This window comes from Mustela nigripes, chromosome 4, assembly GCF_022355385.1.
Source record: "Mustela nigripes isolate SB6536 chromosome 4, MUSNIG.SB6536, whole genome shotgun sequence".
NCBI lineage: Eukaryota > Metazoa > Chordata > Mammalia > Carnivora > Mustelidae > Mustela > Mustela nigripes.
In genome coordinates this window covers 1,109,770-1,127,603 of record NC_081560.1, presented here as the reverse complement: position 1 = coordinate 1,127,603, position 17,834 = coordinate 1,109,770, and the positions used below count along the sequence as shown (strand labels likewise).

Sequence of the window (17,834 nt, the reverse complement as noted above, 5' to 3'; positions counted from 1 at the left end):
CACACTCATCGAGAACGTGCGTGACTGCCATTAACCCCACAGACTGGCGGAGGAAGAAAACCACAGCTCGATGAAAACTCCCAATTAAAACCTCGATGGGAATAGGTAACAATGAACACCTTCTGTCCCCAAAAGGTTCTACTTAATAAACTTCAAGAAAGCAGCAGATCTGTCCTTACCACCTACTCTTACTAAACAGGAGGAAGGGGGAAGGTCCGTCCTGCAACATGACGGGGGTTCTGTGTGCGCGTGGGGGCAGCGGGAGCGACTCGGGCTCTGCAGGGAGGCGGCGGGGGGGCCGCGTGCTGGTGGCGGTCACGCTGCCCCGTGTTTCAGGCCATCACTCCTCGAGGAGCTGGATGGGCTTAAATAAACAATTTTATAAGTCTTATTATCTTATACAGCATCTCAGAAATTAAGGTTCTACGAACAGGTTAAAATACAAAGATGAAAGTTAGGAGCGAAGGAAAATAATGAAGAGAATCACTCCGTACCTCCCGTCCACGCACAGGTGCTGATGTCTGAACGTCAGGCAAAGCGCTTCCTTGATGGTGTGAGTGCACGCGGAACGTCTCCTGTAATGGGGGAGCGAGCCCCGAGCTGCATTCCTGGTCTAGACTCCTGCCCGGGACGGCTGGCTTAGTGACTTATTTATTCATTATTCGCGTTGTTGTGAGCACGTCGGACGAGACGGGGGTGTGTGTGTGTGCACGTGTGTGTGTATGTGGTCTGGGGACCCGCAGAGACTCAGTCCGTGTGCGGCTGGTTTCTTCAGGCAGGGGACAGGCCGCAGATGGATACACGAACACGGTTACAATGGCGACTTCACAGAGCGGTAAGAACGCGCGGCAGAGATTAGGCGAGGGGTGGGTGTGGGAGGCAGGGGCTCGGACCCCAGGAGGGGAGGCCCCTCTGATGAGCAGATTTCTGAGGGTCTCCTGCCGGGCGGGAAGGTCTCCTTGTCTCCGAAATGAGGGGTATCATAGGGAGACAGAGCAGCCAGAGTGAGAGCCCGGGGTGGGGACGGGTCTGGCGTAGTCTAGCCACAGAGAGAAGGCCAGCGCGGCAGGAGAGAAGGGAGCGAGGCGGGGTGGCGGCCTGTGCCCCGACCCCAGGGGAGCCTGCCGGCCGCCGGCCTCGGGGGAGCCTGTGCCCCGACCCCAGGGGAGCCCGCCGGCCGCCGGGGAGCCTGAGGTCTGCAGTGAGAGCGGCGGGAACCCGCTGGGGTGTTTTAAACAAAGGAGGCACATAATGGGAAAGATGCTTTTAAAAGGTCACGCTCACCCCAGGTGGAGACCGAGCGCACAAGAGGGACTGTCCGCACACGAGGCGCGGGGACATCTGGGGACAACGGCAGCGGCGGAGGGCACGGCGGAAGGGGCGGAGGCGTCCTGTATTCCGGGAGCCGAGTGCTGAGGTTCACTCACGGGCAAGCAGGGGACCCGAGTCCGACAGAGACCGCGCGTCTGCTTCCCCCGCTGCTCCGTCCGCCGCTCCTCGGCTTCCGGGACCTGCACCTTGTATGATGTCCTGCAGCCAGGCCATGCCTTCACCGGATGCCCAGCCGCGGCAGGGCAAGGTCCCGCCGAGCTGGTCGGAGAAACAGGGTCACAGCCTTCATCTACCCCAAGTCAAACGTCGGGGTAAAGTCCGGCACGTTCCGTCCGCATTCCTGGCATGTCCAGCACCCTGCATGCTTCCCCAGCGTGGACGAATGTGCGGATGGCCGCTGCCCTACACGGTTGTCAACGTCACCACGTGTGTCCGAAGAGCCGCAGAGAATCAACAGCTCAGCTCCTGGTTCAAACGTACAATCCTACAGCCACACGGCCCCAAGCGCCTGATGCACGCAGACGCGCGGACGGCGGTTCCCCAGGTGGACTCAGGTGTGTGAGTGTGGCCGGGCCCGGGGCCGGGGAGGGCAGGGGCCGCGCGCTGGGCAGGGGAGACGCGGTGCTGGCTCCTGCCGACCCGCGGCCCCCGCCGGGACGCCCCCGCCGCGTCCCCAGAGCTGCTTCCACGTGACACCGAACGATTCCATGAGAGGTCCGTGGATAGGAGCAGAATGAGGGATCCGTGCATTAAAGTGTATTTTTTTTTTAATCTTTTAAAGACTGAAACCAAGAAGGGAGAACATGAGACTTCTGAGGGCATGGAAAGAGAACCCCCTCTGCTCCCCGGAACACCCCCTGCCTGTGCTCTTTGGGCACCACGCGGGGGGCAGCCCAGAGTTTCCGAGGAACTGCCACAGAGCCCCATGTCCCACGAGTCCGCCGTCCGTGCGTGGCTCTAGCGTGGCCTGAAGCCCAGAACACACGTGGAGTTGCCACGGGCCCTAAAAGGGAACCTGCCCTCCCACGCCACGCTTCCTGGGCTTCTAGAAACCCAAACACAGCCTTCCCCTGTTGGTGGCAACACCAGGCGCTCACCCGATGGTGCTATAAATTTAGTATTTTAGTCCACGTCCTCAACTCAGTCGGGAAAAGCAGGACAAAAAAATAAATGTGAGCCACATTTTAGGTGCTCCCAACAGGCCAATTATTTTACCCCTTCAGTCTCTCCACTACCAGCAGGAAGGCTGGCACAGCCTCGGCCGTCAACAAATATTTGCTGTAGGACTCCCCTCCCGAGACTGCGGGACGTGTCCGTGTCGCCAACCCGGGACGCCGGTGGTCGGAAGCAGGGCCCGTGTGGGGGACACCTGCGTCCACGGCAAGAGTCTCGGCAGTGTCACCGATGAAATCTTCCTGGACAGATGGATCCCAGTGCTCCGTCTAACGGTTTTCTTTGAACAATATTTACCATTTACGATCTCAACTCACAGGAGCATTCAGAAGTGAGGAAAGGCAGATTTCTAGACTATTAAGCAGATTTCCATTGCTTTTAACATATTCTCATATGTTTTAAGTTTTTCAGCTCTGGCTCCTTCCTCTGGCTGGCTGACGGACCCTCTCACCTTTGCTGGGATATTTGGGAATATTGCATAATCTGTTCCCTGAATGCACGAGCAGCTCTGGGCCCTATAAAATATTCATTCACTTTTAAAAATATTTGCACCCCGCCGTCAATGGGGACAAATGCACCCGGGGTCGCAGAAAGCAGCTGTTTTAACGGCACGTGCTTTCTTCAAACCTTTCTTTCCACTAAAACATTTTCTTCGAAATTATTTTCATAAGAAAGATTAACAGTTTCAACATTAGCGGCTAATCCTCTTTCATTTAAAACTCTGCTGATAAAATTCTTTGCTTGTCATTCAAATAGTAAGTAATAATTACAGATTTGAGGCTTCCATCTCTGGCTGCATTAACGGTAAATTGCATGCAAGTTTGAAGCGTAAGTCCGCTTTGATACATCTCAAAATGCAATTTCCACAGCCTCCCTGGGCTATGCACAATTAATTATACAGTTAATAAGGGAACTATGTTAATGAAAGGAACATTATTCATCCAGACCACCTGCCTTTACCAAATATCTTTTGTGCGCTTCTCTTCTTTTCGTGACGTTGCTGTGCAGACAATAACGACAGCCAGCACCGGGCCCCGCAAGCCCTCCACTGACGGCGTCGCGATTTTAAACACCCATCTGCCGTTGGCAGCTCCCTCAGTCCTCACACGTCTAAAGAAAAAGTAGTTCGGCTTTATGATATTTCTGCTGATTTCTGCTTTTTAAGAGTTTAAAACGTCTGCCCACGGCATGTTGAACTCTTGAGACAACTCTTTCTTAAGCAAGAGCACTCTTGCGACGGCGTCCGGCTTCTACCGACGACGGGCCGGGAGTCAGGGGACTCCGCAGAGACGCCGGGACCCGACGGTCCCCTTCTCTCCTCCCCCATGCCAAGTCTCTGTGTGTCACATTAAGTAAATCACTCCATCTGGAAGATCGAAGTTTGACTACGGTTTTGCGCAGACACTGATGTTAACTTTTACAAAGGAAGTTCACGTTTCTCGGACTCTGATGTAGAAAGAAATCAGAACACTTTAACTGGAGAAGAAAGCCGCCCGACAAAGCCACATTTCTACTTATTTCTAAGATTACTTCAGTGATGTGAAAGAATGTGTTTGCAAAGAGTTTTACAACAAGTCCCTGTTGATATAAATTAATATGCTCTTTATTAAATGAGAACATGAGAATTTGATTTCAGCTGTAACCATGTCCCTTCGACATACAAAAAATACCTAAAGACGCAAGTTATGTAGAGACTCCATTCATGTACAAAATCCAGCAGGAAACCAACGCTGGGTTCCAAAGAGTTGACAGGAAACACAAAGACAGGGACACAAGAGGAAACATGTCACGAAAATGCAGTCCTAGGACAACCAAACCCTGAAAAGGCCTCTGTTAACAAATTCTCGTAGAAAAACAGGGTCTCCAAAACCAGGGGAACCCACTGCCATCTCTGGACCTGGGGGTACCTGATGGCCACTGCTGCGTCTACGCGGCAGTGCGGGCACCTGGTCGCCGCTGCTACATCTACCCGATGGCTGCTACTCAGCGAGAGGAGGTGAGATCGAGGAATCAGATCACCCATCCACTCTGTCTACACTGGCGTCCGTGACTCAGGCGGCACTGGTTCCTAGAGCTCTTCAGAAGCAGGTTTTGAAGAGCGGTGTCTCCATGCGGTGGGCCAGCAGATTCACGCACTGAATGGCTGTCCACCTACCGTCCCCAAGTGGAGCGTCAGCTACAAAATTCACGTGGCCTCAGTGGTGTGACACGAGCACGGCAACAGCGGTCTGAGGACAGAGCCCTGGAGCGAGGGGGAGGGGCTGGTTGCCCCGCCACCCCCAGGTGGCAGGTCCTCCCTGGGCAGCACTGGGCACCCCACACTGATGACGACGTCCTTGCTGTGACCTCCTGAGGGAGCGCTCAGGGAGAACAGAAAGTCGCAGTGAGGCAGTGAGGTGACGTCGGCTTGCCACACAGACACAGAACTTCCCTCCCAGGCGTGGACGGGCAATGCTGGCTCCTGCCACAGCGCGTTGTCGGGACACGCTTGCAGGAATTCTGAGAGCGCTCCTTGGGTCCAGAGCGTTTTCTGGAGCTTTGCTGTCCTAGAACCAACAGGCTACGTGCTGCGGGCAATAAACAGGAATGGGGACCAGCCCACGGCGCAGATGCCAGCAGCTCACAGAAGACCCCGCATTTGTTTTCCCCTGGAAGAGGCCCGAGTGTCCCTGACTTTCCCACAGCGTCCTGGCAGCAGCAGGACAGCTGACACACAGTGTGGAGCACGGAACAGCAGCAATCAGTCGGCCACCACAGCTGGGAGCTGATGGGCTTCAGTCTTCCGTCGATGTCTTTGAAACAAGGAGCTCAAAGTAGCAAAGAGAGGTGAGTTGATCTATCAGAAAATATCTTCACTTTTAGGCTGAGAAGTTAGAGGTAAGACTATCAAATATATTTTTAATCTTCCAGCTCAGCTGCCGATCCGACAGTGGACGGCCCGCATCCCACGCCCATGAGTTCTTGGGTTTGATGCGTGAAGTGAGAATGCGCTGTCAGACATCGCACCACCCGCTCTCCTGGCCCCGTTAGTGCAGCCATGGAGCCTGGAGCCACCCCTGCCCACAGCTGTCTTTATTGTCACCGCAACAAGGTACCATCTGGAACACCTCCAGGGCCACCATCCGTTGGCATCAAGGGTTCAAGACTCTGGGCAGTGCACACCCACGGACGGCTTAGTTTGGATGCACGGGTGTGGGAACACTTCCGGAAGCACGTAACCCCTTTGCCTGCAGATGGTGGGGGAAGCGTGGGAACCAGTCCGAATGAGGCCACCGTCAGGCTTTCTTTGACAAGAGCTTGCCATCATGTCTTCCTCATAATGCAGAACATGAAGTTGGCTCTCAGATGCTACCGTCAAGGCGGTGTGAAATCAAACGGGGCTGCGCGTTTTCCCTGTGTTCCCTACGTTTAACCTGCTTTAAGTCTCATGTTCCCAGAGGCATGAGGAGTGAGGTGTCCCGAGGAGCCTTCCCCGTGAGCACGTAGAAGTGCTGCATAAACGGCACAGTCAGCTCCCCATAAGATGAAGGGACGTCCTCGGAGATCCAGAATGAGGTGGTGAATGGACTGGTTAGCTCATGACCTGCAGGCCCTCAAGCCCTTGCGAGACGGCGGGGCGTGTAGTTTCCAGCCCCTCAGACCCAGGGTGTCTTGCTCTTGCTGTCCAAGAGGGGTCTTGGGGAAACCCTGCCAGGTGGAAGGTGAGGAGGTCAGTCACTCACAACTGACGTGGGACGGTCTGTGCTCTCTGCTCTTGGGGAAGCATCCGTCGTCCCAGGACCCTGGGAGGAACTCATTCCCAGGGAAAGGGCTTGCTCACGCCACAAGAAAGCATGTCTCTTTCCACATGGATCCAGAATGGGAAGGCTTTGGACCACAGGCCTCAACGAGACGGAGGCTCACATTAGACAGTACGTGGGCGGCCTGTAAATCTCCAGATGAGGAACTGATACAAAGATGGTCCTGGTTTAATGGGAACCTAGACTGTGCGGCAAAGTGACCCAGGACCTCTCTCGAGTTAAACACCCTCCAAGTTCTGAAAGCTGGACGTGATGGAACACAGCAGACAGCAAACTCGCCCCCTAAACAACTCAGCAAACACATCAAGATCAGGATCAGCTTCAGAAGAACCTGGATGACAGAAGCATTAGACAGAAACCATCAAATCCTGGATTTACAATGACTGAAGATACTGCAGTGGGGACTGAAGAGGCGAGAACAGTATGGCAGACAGATTCAAGAACGAATAAAGACATCAACCACAAATGAAGAAGACGCCCCTTGGAGTTACCCGTGCGATGGGTGGTCACATATCGATTAGACGCTGCGGAAGAGAAACAGGCAAACTGGACAGCACACCCGAGGGAGTGCCCTGGAACGGGGGTGGAGGGGTGACAAGAGACCTGTGAAGACACGTGGAAGAGACGTGAGGGCCATGGGAGCACCACGACGGATGCTTCCCCAAGAGCAGAGAGCACAGACCGTCCCACGTCAGTTGTGAGTGACTGTCCTTCCTGGGGACCCATGCACAGCAGGGATTCTCCGAGGGCGGAGTACAGTAAAGCTGGGGCCAAAGGAAAAAAAAGTAGGTCTGCACCCAGAGCGGGCGCAGGAAGAATCTGGGACGACAGAGGTGCAGGGTTCAGGAAGAACGTGGGGAGACCCACAAAGGCAGCCACGGGGCTGGTCACAAACAATCTTCTCAACAGCTACGGCATCAAAGACAGCAGGACTTTTGAAGGAACGAAGGAATGTCAGCGAGACTTTGCCCGTTGGCAGATCTGTGATGCCAGCGTGAGGAGTGAGAAAGAACATTCCTGGCCCGTTTGTCATGGTCGCTCTCACCTCCTAGCCAATGAACACAAGTGGAGTGAACCAGTGAATGTCACTTCTCCTGTTTTCAGGAAACCACAGCAGTCATGTCAGGACCAAGCCCAGGCCCGCATGCGGGGGCTCCCTCTGGCTGGGATGTGGTCCAGGTTTACACACGGACTCCCTGTTTCGTCCGCCACAGACTCCAGCCCCGGGCCCAGACTCGGGGCTCCGAGGAGCCGTGCCGGTGCCCACTCCGTCCACCGCCCACCCCAAACAGCGGCTCCTTCCTGGCTAACACTGCGCCTGGTACCCCTCAGGGCCGACTCCCCTCCTCAGTCTCCCCGCCACCCCACATTTCCACGACGGACGTCTTCCAGCAACAGAGCACGATCTGGCAGTTGGCCGTATTCAGTGCTTCCTAGACGTTCGCCCCTCTTCACTGCAGAGAGATTGTAAACACCAATCATGTGCTTCACGTGGGCTCAGACAATCTCCGTCCGACCCTGTGATGTCCACGAGCCGCACGTAACGCTAAGGACACGAGATGAGTGAACTTAATGGACGCTTGTCTGCGCGCGGGTTATTTGTGGAACCACAGGCTTGGGGCCATGCCCCAAACTCCTTCTCCCCAAACTCCTTCTTAGAGAGCGTTCATCTTCCACGGTAACTTGGGCATGCACAGTCCGTCGCTCCACCGGGCGTGGACTGACGCTCTGCCGGCCCCTCCTCGCACTGCCTGCCGACCTCGGAGGTCTGGGGGCGCTGAATAGGCCAGAGGGACGCGCAGCCCTTCTTGGCTCACCCTGTCAGGTGGGTGTGAGGCCGCTGGGCCCGCAGGAAGTGCTTCCCGTTCACGTGGATGCGAGGGAACGCACTCCAGGCCCGGTTTGGGGCATCGGTTTCGATTTCTTCCCCTCATAAATGTTAACGTGTAGACCTACTAACTGCCGAGCTTAGTGTTTGATACTTGATTTAGTTCGACAGATGCACCTGGGCCCCTGACTTGACTCACTCTGCTTTCCCCAGTTTACTCACTACGAGAAGATCTAACCGGCGGGGGACACGTGCTAGTATCACCCTAGCATTCCGAACAGTAAAGCAGATTTTTAAAAATAGCACAGCAAATCACACCTCCCCACCAAAAATATAGTAAATCCGTGCCCCCCCCAAAGACTGAACAACAGCAGCGACACTCTTTGCCTTGTGTCAAAACCAAGCTAATGAGCGTCGCCAACTTCCCAGCTGTGTAAGGAGCCTCGGGCGGCCTGCAGAGCTGCCTTCTCCCGGAGGGGCAGCGGCGGGCCGGAGGCTCGGCTCAGAAAGGGAAACCAGAGCCGTGCCTGGAAGGAGGAGCCGTGACTGGTTTGGCAGCCTCTCCTTCTGGTCCTGGCACAGCTCTCGGGAGGCAGAGCCCGGCACGAGCACGTTCTTGATGGTTGAGCCCCTGCAGAGCACGGGGGACACGACGGTGACGGGAAAGACTGGGGCCTGTCACCTGCTTCAAGCTGCAGAAGACACAGGGTAGTTCAAGCAGCAGCACGTGTCTGGGCTCGTTGTGGGGCCCGCCTCCTCCTAGCACAGAAGCCCGTCCCCCAGGCCTTAGGGCGTGACCGTACTTGCAGAAGGTGCCTCAAGGCGGTAGTGAAGGTGAAGTGAGGTGCCCCCAGGATGGCCCAGGCCTGATGTGACGGGTGTCCTGGTAAGGGGGGGGGCATCAGGACACGGACACACAGAGAGGGACGAGCGTGGGTGGACACGGGGAGAAGACGGCCATCCACACGCCGCGACAGCGGCTCTCGGCAGAACCGGCCCTGCCCACACCTGGATCCTAGATCCCCAGCCTCCAGGAGGTCAGGAACTACATCTCTGCCCTGTCCGCCCCCAGAACGGGTCCTCCGAGGCCCAAAGACCCCACAGCAGCCAGCCACCCATGCCTTTCAGGGGCACTCTTCTCACTGATGTCACCGGACAAGTTATTTTTGGAAACTGAAATGGCGCACCTTGCCCGGCTGACAGCACTGGGCCCGTTCCCGCGCACAGGAGACGCGCGTCCTAAGGCGCGGAGCCTGCCTGCCTTCCGACTTGCTGGTGCCGACCTCGGTCCCAGGGTGACCTTGCAGAGGGCTCTTCGCTGTTGCTCTTACTGAAACTCTGACCAAGTCAGCTGCCAGCAGAGTCTCTCTCACGGGGGGTCATATTGGCCACACAGAGGAGAGACAAGAGTAACCTGGTTTCGAAGGCAGTACACTCCCGTGGGCATCCACGGCTCGCGCTATGCAAACCTGCAAACCGCGTCCTCAGTGGGCTTCGGAGGCCGGCAGCCCTGCAGGCCTTGAGGGACACTTCTGAGGCCATTCTTGCAAGGACCAATAAATAGTTCCCAAATGCAGGAAACGTTCCCCAATCTCATGCACAGTGAGAGAAATGCAGATTAAAACTGCCTTATAATAGCAGCCTTTTCTACATCCCAGAGCAAAAACGAAGGGTGGCCAGTACCCAGGGCGGCAGGGTAGGGGACACAGGCACCCTTCTCTACAGAGCTGGTGGGACTGTCCGCGAGTCACGTGTTTTGACAGGAAGTTTGCTGATGCGTCTCCAAATAAACAAGAGGCCTCTTCCATGACCTACGGTCTTCTAGGAGTGCAGCCTGCAGTGCTTCTCACCGTGCTGTTTGTTTGAAGTGCAAAATTTGAAAACTGCCTGAATCACCCTCAGCAGTATAAAATAAATAAGTTATTGTACGTGGGATAACAGGAGATCATGGGTCCGCGAAGACGAGCAGAGTCGGCCGCGAGTGCCCCGTGGAGCCGTCTCTCAGACGCCGGGACATGTGCAGGACGGTGTTCGGTGCTGAGTGGCTGTTACTTATTTGTCACAAAAGGTCTCCAGCTGGCTTTGGGGAAGGGGCCTGTCCCTCACCATGAGGATGGCTTCCAGGGTGCTGTGGGCACTCGCTCTGGCCTAGAGAGCAGGGCCAGGGAAGGGGCACCACAGAAGCACGTCCTTTTAGAAAGACTACAATGTACTGGTTTTAAGGATGAAGGTGCCCAAGGCCGGCCAGCATCCACATGGGCCCCACTCCGCCACCCAGTCCAGCACCCGAGCATCTCCAGCCGGCCTTCCTAGGTGAGCAGTGACTTGCGCCATCGACAACACGAAGGAGTGTGAAGCCGCAGAGGCCGGTCAGACAGGAATGGCCAGAGGAGCTACCACTCAAGGTGTAAATGTTGGCCATCAAGGCTCCAGAACAAATGTGGGGCACGCAGGATGGGGTTACTGGTGGCAAGGTGGGCGCGGAGGAGCTCTGCCAGCCCCTGGGCCATCCCCACGGTGGACACGATGTTCTGCGCCCCTCGTAGGCTTTCTGCAGCCCTCGGTCGCCAAACCTCCTGCTGCAGCTGGTTCTCCCGTTCTTGATGACGCGAGGCCTTTCGTCCTTCCCGATGTTGGGAGATTCACTTCCACGTAGCAGCACTCGGTCCTGTGGTCTCCATCTGTGACACGGGCACGCATCACTTGCCCCTGCATGGCTTCCGGGCAGCGGCCGTTATGCAAGCGGCCTCTTGTCTCCGAGGGTAACGGGGGTGCAAGCCTCACAGTCCTTGCCTTTGACGGGGCTCAGCGCTGTTTCCTCAGCCAGCTTCCCTCTCCCTTACTCCACAACGCAGAAAGCATGAAGCCGGCTGTGCCCCGGCACCCCGGCTTCTCGTCAGGGGAGAAGGGAGGGTCCGTACTGCGGACACGGCGGACGCGCCCTCGCGGCTGTTCACGGCTCGTCCGTGTGCCGCGCTTGCACACCGGCCTCGGGGCAGGCTCCTGGCCCTCGATGACTCTCAGAGCGGGGACCGGCTCTCGGCATCTACAGACCAGCCAGGCTCCACTTCTGAGGACAGATGGGCTATGGGACAGACGTCTTAAAAATGACACGCAAAGGGGGTTCTTGATCTTGTCCCTCACGGACTCAAGGTGGGACGTTTGTAAAGGCTTCGTAAGGTCGGCTTCACGGGGCCGTGTTCTCCGGGGCTCTGCTCTCAGCCCCGACTCAGTGCTCCACGCTCCCTTGCAGACAGTTCTTCAGAGACCTGCCAGGGGCCTCCTGCCTCACGGCCCCATTCCCAGCTGTCCCTGCCTCCTGCAAACGCACGGCGTCCCCCTCCACTGGACCCTGCGCCCCCCATGGCCCCAAGACTACGTCCAGACCAGATCCACTGCCGCCCCCTCCACTCGCCGAAGGCTGGGGTCCATGAACCTGGCCTGCCGGGACCCCATTCTCGAGCAACCTCTGGTGCCCCAGCAGGGCGGCTCCAAGGCCCCGGGCCTGCACAGGAAACCAGCTCCCGAGAGGGACCAGAGAATTCCTTCGCCATTCCCTGCCCCAGCCCCTCCTCTCCCGTCTCAACCCCGTGGAGTCTCCAGGCCTCGATCAACGCATGCTCCCTGACTCACTTCTCGGCGGGTCACCCACCCACCCCGGACCCGTTGGCCAGGGGTGTTAGTCCTTCCCGTCGGGCACATGGGGCTCAGCTTCTACGCCATGACAGCTGCCCAGGGATGAGCAGGTAGTGCCCTCAGTGCTGTCATCACGGAGTAGTGGCTGCGACCCGTCAGCCCTTGACCTCCGTGCTTCCATGCAGAGCCCGCGGCCAGCAGTCTCCTCTCTGAGGGTCCTTTTGCTCGCTGGATGGAGTGTTAAACCCCAGAATTCTATTCCTGTGGCGTCCGGGCAAGAGATCACTGCACCTTGCCCAGGCAGCCTGGATTCTACAGCAGGAAGTGACCAGACCCGAGACGCTGGGGTGTGAGGGCCCCTTCCCTAAGGGAGCCTGGCCCTAGGTCAACCCGCTTCTCCGGGAGCCCCGTCCCCAGGTCCGCTCCTCTCAGGGTCAGCCCCACCGCTGGGTCGGCGGCTGCTGACAGGGCTCTGGCCCGAGGGGTCCACATTTGGCCCTTTAACTTCCCAGGCCACTGTTTGCTCCAAACACGCTCTCCGTCCTCGGCCAGAGACGGCGTTCCCATCTCGCACGCCGGCCCCGGGGTTTAGCGACGAGTATGGTTCCCGGGAAAGTCGGCCCACTCCCTCCCGACTCCGTGGGGTGCCGCCTGCTCCCACCCTGTCGTCCAGAGGTGAACAGCCGTGGGTTCCGTCACACCGTGAGTTGCAAGGTCACATCTGCGGGACACCCGTGGAGCAGCCGGTGCCGGGGATCGGTCGGGCCCCGGCGGAATTCACCGGACGGTCTCCGAGTCTGTGGCGTGTAGTTCCGGGAGATCACAACGTAGCTGTCGGACAAACACGAACGTTTCCTCGGGGAGGGTCGGGCGAGTGGTCACCCGGCCGTCATCTTCCCTTGGCCACGCCACGCGGGCCGACCGTGCGCGGACCGTGTCCCCCGACAGGCTGGGGCTGCTAGAGCAGAGGTGGGGGCAGGGCGAGACGGAGGCCCCTGGCGGCGGCGGCGCGGGAACGCGGGACGGGGCTGGCGGACGTGGCGAGATGGTGCGAGCTCGGAATAGGGAAGGGGCCTCAGCAGACAGCCACGCTGCGGCTCCTCGACTTCCAGGGCCGGGGAAGCCCGAGTCTGCTGTGAAGCCCCAGTTCGCAGTGGCCGCGTTCTAACTGGACCAGGCCACCGGGGCTGTGGTCCAAGGTCGCCAGCATAGGTCGTTGGTACAGAAACATATAAGGAAACTTACCACAAATAATACATGTTTAAAGACCACAAACATGATGTTCAGGGCCCGTCTGGATGCTTGGGACGCACTGGACCGCAAAGACGGTCTGCCTGGTCCGGAGTGTTGCCACCGCATCACGGGCCATGAGACGGCTGTGCCAGCTGTCCCTGAATGTTTGGTCTCTGGGAGGGGTGTTACGGCCAACGGCCTGCTGCGGCAGCTCTGCAGGCACGAGACGGGGCACGAGAGGCCTGAGGGTCCGGGAGCGTGCTGTTCTGCCTCAGGAGAGTCGGTAAAGCCAGCAGAATTGTGAATGTCTCTCTAGGTGACGGTCAGACATCAAGCCCCCTTCGCGGGCAGCATCTGCCTCTCCATGCGTGGCCCTCTGAGGGTTTGGGGAGGGACAGGACAGGGAGCCAGACGGGCAGGAGGAATATGGACAGCACGGCCCCCACACAAGGGCTCTGGCCCCCCAGTGCGCCCGGCCACTGTTAAGTAGCAGCAGCAAGTGAGGGACAGTTGTCTCCCCAAACCCCACCTGACGAGCCGCAAGGAGGGGAGGGCTCCACGATCGTCTCTTGGTCGGAGGCTCAGCGACAGCAGTGCATACAGTAGGCGCTCACGGATGTGCATTCCTCCACTGAGAACAGCGCCCAGGGCCGAATCCCACGCATGATCTGGCCTGTGTGTGTGTGCCCACACTCACTGCACTTAAAGCGGGGGACGGAGTCGGGGGTGCCCTGACACCCTGGGCTTTTAACCAACCTCCCGGCTGCCTGACCGGCTCACCGCGGTGGCCAGCGCACTGTATGTAGGCTCGGTGTATGGCAGGAAGCAGGGGACGTGTATGTGGCAGGAGCGGCACCGTGAGCTCCCCATCCCTGCCCTGCGCCTTCTCCCCCTGCCCCAGACCACATGGTCTGAACGGCGATTCCAGACGGTGAGGGCCGCGAGCCTTACCAGGACCATGTGGCCGGTGGAGATGTCCATGTTGGACTGCACGGGCTCCTCAGACCAGGACGACGTGCTGCTCCGTGCGGACGGGCTGGGCATCGGCCCGTCGCTGAACTGCGAGGAGACGCTGTTGACGCGGGACGCATGCGGGGCCTCTGGGCGCTCTGACGTGCGCACGGCCATGCGCTGCCGACACAGCTCCTAGGAGACAGCGACGGTGGGTTAAGGGTGCCCTCATGGCCCGCGGTCTCACCCCCAGCCCTGCCCGACCCGAGAGCCCACGGGCAGACAGGGGTCTGCCCTGTGGCCATGCATGTGTGCACGGATGCACACACATACAGATATCCCACACATAGAAGGACACACGACACACAGATACACACGCAGATATCACACAGGTGCACGGATGTACACCCGGCCACACACAGAGATGCACACGTGTGTATACACACATACGCAATACACACAGATCTCCCACACCTATACGGATCTCGAACACACACAGACACACACCGATACCCATGTACACAGACACACACACGTACAGGCAGACAAGAGGACACTGGGCCTGCTGTGGTGATGGGGTATCTTGGAAGGACAGAGGAAGGCGGGGGATGGACATCGGGGAGGGTGTGTGCTGTGAAGTGTGTAAACCTGATGATTCACAGACCTGTGCCCCCGGGGCTAATAATACATTATATGTTAATAAAAATAATTAAAAAAAAAACACATGTAAAAAGGAAAGTTTGTGGTTTAATGGAAGAGGTTTGCTTCTCTGCCCAGACCTGCAAAGACCAAGTCTCCAAATTAAAGGGAGAACCTGGGTATGACGGCTGAAGAGAGCTGCTGTCAGGTCCCCACGGGGTCCCAGGTGACCCCAGGCAGGGCGGGGTCTGAACACACAGCTGGGGACGGCTCTCAGAAGCAGGGGACTCTGGGGGGGGCGCGCACACTAGCTCCTGGCTGTCACCAGGGAGCCGGCCAGGACCTCCCCCCCAACATCTCACTAGCAAAATACCTGCATCTTGTCAGATGAATCCCCGCCTTTTGCCCCCGAAACGACCACGGTAACCTGAGCCACCGAACTAAAATGATATCAAGAGAAACTCTGTAAGAGAATCTGAGCTGAGAGAGGAGTTAAAAATGCACTCACGGGGCATGGTGCTGGACAGCCGCACGGCTCCGGGGTGCTTCTCCCTTCCCCGTGGTGGCGCCCGGTGGGGGGTCGCACCCTGCTGCCCCCACGAGCTCAATGTGCCCCAGGGCCTGGCTAAAGCCCCCAGAACCCCTACACTTGTTCCTTATCCCTCACGCGGGCCTCATGCCCTTGCCGTTCAAGACCTTCCCATGGCCACAGCCACCACAGCGAAGAGAGCCCCCGCCTGCCCAGCGCAGCTCCCCTGGGAGGCACGGCTTGGGCGCCCGGAGCCACATGGTGCGTGCCACCCGGCACAGGTACGCGGAGGGACCCCTCCGCCCGCCAAGCAGTGGGTCTTACGGAGCAGGGCTGTGGGCACCCCGAAGGGACGGGTGACCTTCACACCAAGGGCCGCCGTGCCCCGGAACGGAAGAGCCAGGAAGGAAAGCGCACTTCCCCTGGCCCCTCCGCCCTCAGGGTTTGCCGGCTCATGCCTGGTGTTCACACGATGAGTTTGTTTAAAAAACCAAGCCAGGTTCCCTCAGAACCTTAAAAACAAACACACACACACAAACCAAGCAACCCAGACACAGTGGGCCACTCCAACAGGAAGGTGGTACCAGGACCACATCTTCGCCCTGGCTGCTCGCGGGATGTTACTTGATTTTGCAGAAATCATACCAATGGCGTTTCTTCGGTAAATGCTATGGTTTCACCTGTCCAGCTGCAAGATTCACCAGCTCCACCCGAAGCACAAACACGACCCAGGGTCGGCCCAGGGGTTCAGATGTGCCCTTCCGGAAGGAGTGCCCTTGGTGAGGAAGGTTCGGGAGGGCTGAGATTTGGTCACTGAGAAGCCAACGTCACACCAGGTAGGGTCACACCAGCTAGGTGACCACCCTGCAACCATGCGGGGAGACGGAGGAGGCCCAGCCCCCGATTCCTGTTCCTCCCTCACGCGAGATCTCGGAGCCCCAGTGTTTCCACTTGAAAAATGGAGGCGCCGGCCTCGTTGCCAGAGGACGCCATGTGGTGCCCGCTGCAGAGAAAGTCTTCGGACATCCATCAGTAGATGTTAGCCCCCAAAATCAAAACAATTCTCTAAGCTGAAACAAACGCTCAGGGGCTTGGCAAGTTCCAAGGTATTTCTGAAGAAAGTGCAGAATTTTGGAGCTCAAGAGGCAGCAGGTCGTCCCCACAGGCCTGCCGGTCTGACCGGTGACTTTGGGCACTGGGCGTCCCACACGGTCCCATGGGGCTGCGACCGCGGGCCGAGCACTCCGCAGTATTACTCAGGGCTGGCGCTCTTTGCAGGTCTTTAAAGAACAAAATTCTTAAAAGCAGAAGGAAGCTTCCGAGCAGAAACGGTCTCCAGCCTGCTTGCAATGGCAGTGCAGCCCTCCTGCCCCCACTGGACACCCTGTTTGGAGAGCGGCCCCCTAAAGTGTGGCAGTCGCCCTGGTGTGGCCCAGAGGGGAGAGCTGGAGCATTCCCGCACCGAGGAGGCCTCTTCCGTCATGTCCTTACGAGCAGGTAAAGCGGGGGTCACCTGCTCGGGCCGTCTTGCCGTCGGATGGACTGCTGTCCTGTTCCTGCATGATGAACGCAGGAGCCGCCGAGACAGGGAGTGTCGAGGTAATGACGGGCTCCTGACCAGAGGGCTGGGGTGGAAGTGGGTTCTTGGGTTTGAGGTCGCTGTGCCCTGGAGGCCTGTGAGCCCCCCGACCCCACGTGGGTGGCCGCCGGCAGCTGTGCCCCCTGGCCTTCCCAGCCGGCATGCTGTGCTGGGCTTTCCAAGGGCCGGGAGGGGCCGGACGGAGGGAGACGTGCACAGCTCTGCTGTCCCAACAGAGACTCACCCGGGGCTCAGGAGACCGATGCCGGAACAGCTCTGCCTTTGACCCTTCTCCCTGGCTTCCAGGTAGTCAGTCCCCTGTTTGGGGCACCTGAGTGACAATGCCTAACTCCGACTCCGGTCCTGGCTTCAGCACCTACGGCTGTGTGACCTCGGGCAAACCCCCAGCCTGTCTGAGTCCCGGGTTCCTCCTCCGTGCAAGCAAGCCCGTGGTTCTGGGGGACTAAGTACCATCACGTGCTCACCTTCAGCACGGCCTGGCCTGTGATCAGCGACGATTAACTTACTCAGCTCTCGCTGTGCGCGCATACCTTTCCCAGGTGCCAGCCAGGTCCGCGGAGTAGGACCAGCAGGCCCTGAGCTCCCCGCACGTGTGGCCCAGCCCAGAGCGCCCATGAGGTCTGTCAGGTGTTTTAGGGAAGGGGGCTGGTGGGCGGGGGCTTCCGGGATGAGGCCCCACAGGTCCGCCAGGGTCGTCCGGAGAGGCTAAAGCTTGCAGGTGGACGGCGTTAGCGGCAGGAGCGATGGAGAAGATGGCCCTTGTCGGTGCACGTTTCAAACTGTGCGGCGCCTGGTACCATCACTCTCCGGCTGCTGTCGGCTCTCCAGGGAGCACGCGGAGAAGAGCGAGCGGGTCTGTCTGTCTGTTCGGCCGTGCGGCCAGTGGTGTGGCTTTCTGCACAGCCGAGGCCCCGAGGGAAGCTGAGGTGCACAGCCCGCCCGGTCCCACAGGCTTCCCACGTGTCTGAAGAGAATTCCACCCGCTGTTTGGGTCTCCTGGCAGCCCGGCCCTTGCCGAGGTGCGAGCTCTGGCGACAGAGGTTCCTACAGGACCAGCCGCCATCTCCGCTCCTGTGAGGCTGGGGTCTGAGCTCTGCCCGGCGAAGGAGGAGC

The 17,834-nt window shown here is 58.5% G+C and overlaps 1 protein-coding gene across 1 annotated transcript in view; it reads right to left on the bottom strand.

Annotated features, from left to right (window-relative positions):
- Positions 1-17,834, bottom strand: part of PTPRN2 (protein tyrosine phosphatase receptor type N2) — a 606,978-nt gene that overhangs the window by 63,205 nt on the left and 525,939 nt on the right. The window contains exon 11 of the mRNA XM_059395999.1: positions 13,954-14,148. Coding sequence (XP_059251982.1) covers positions 13,954-14,148 — 195 coding nt within the window. The remainder of the gene's footprint in view (positions 1-13,953; positions 14,149-17,834) is intronic.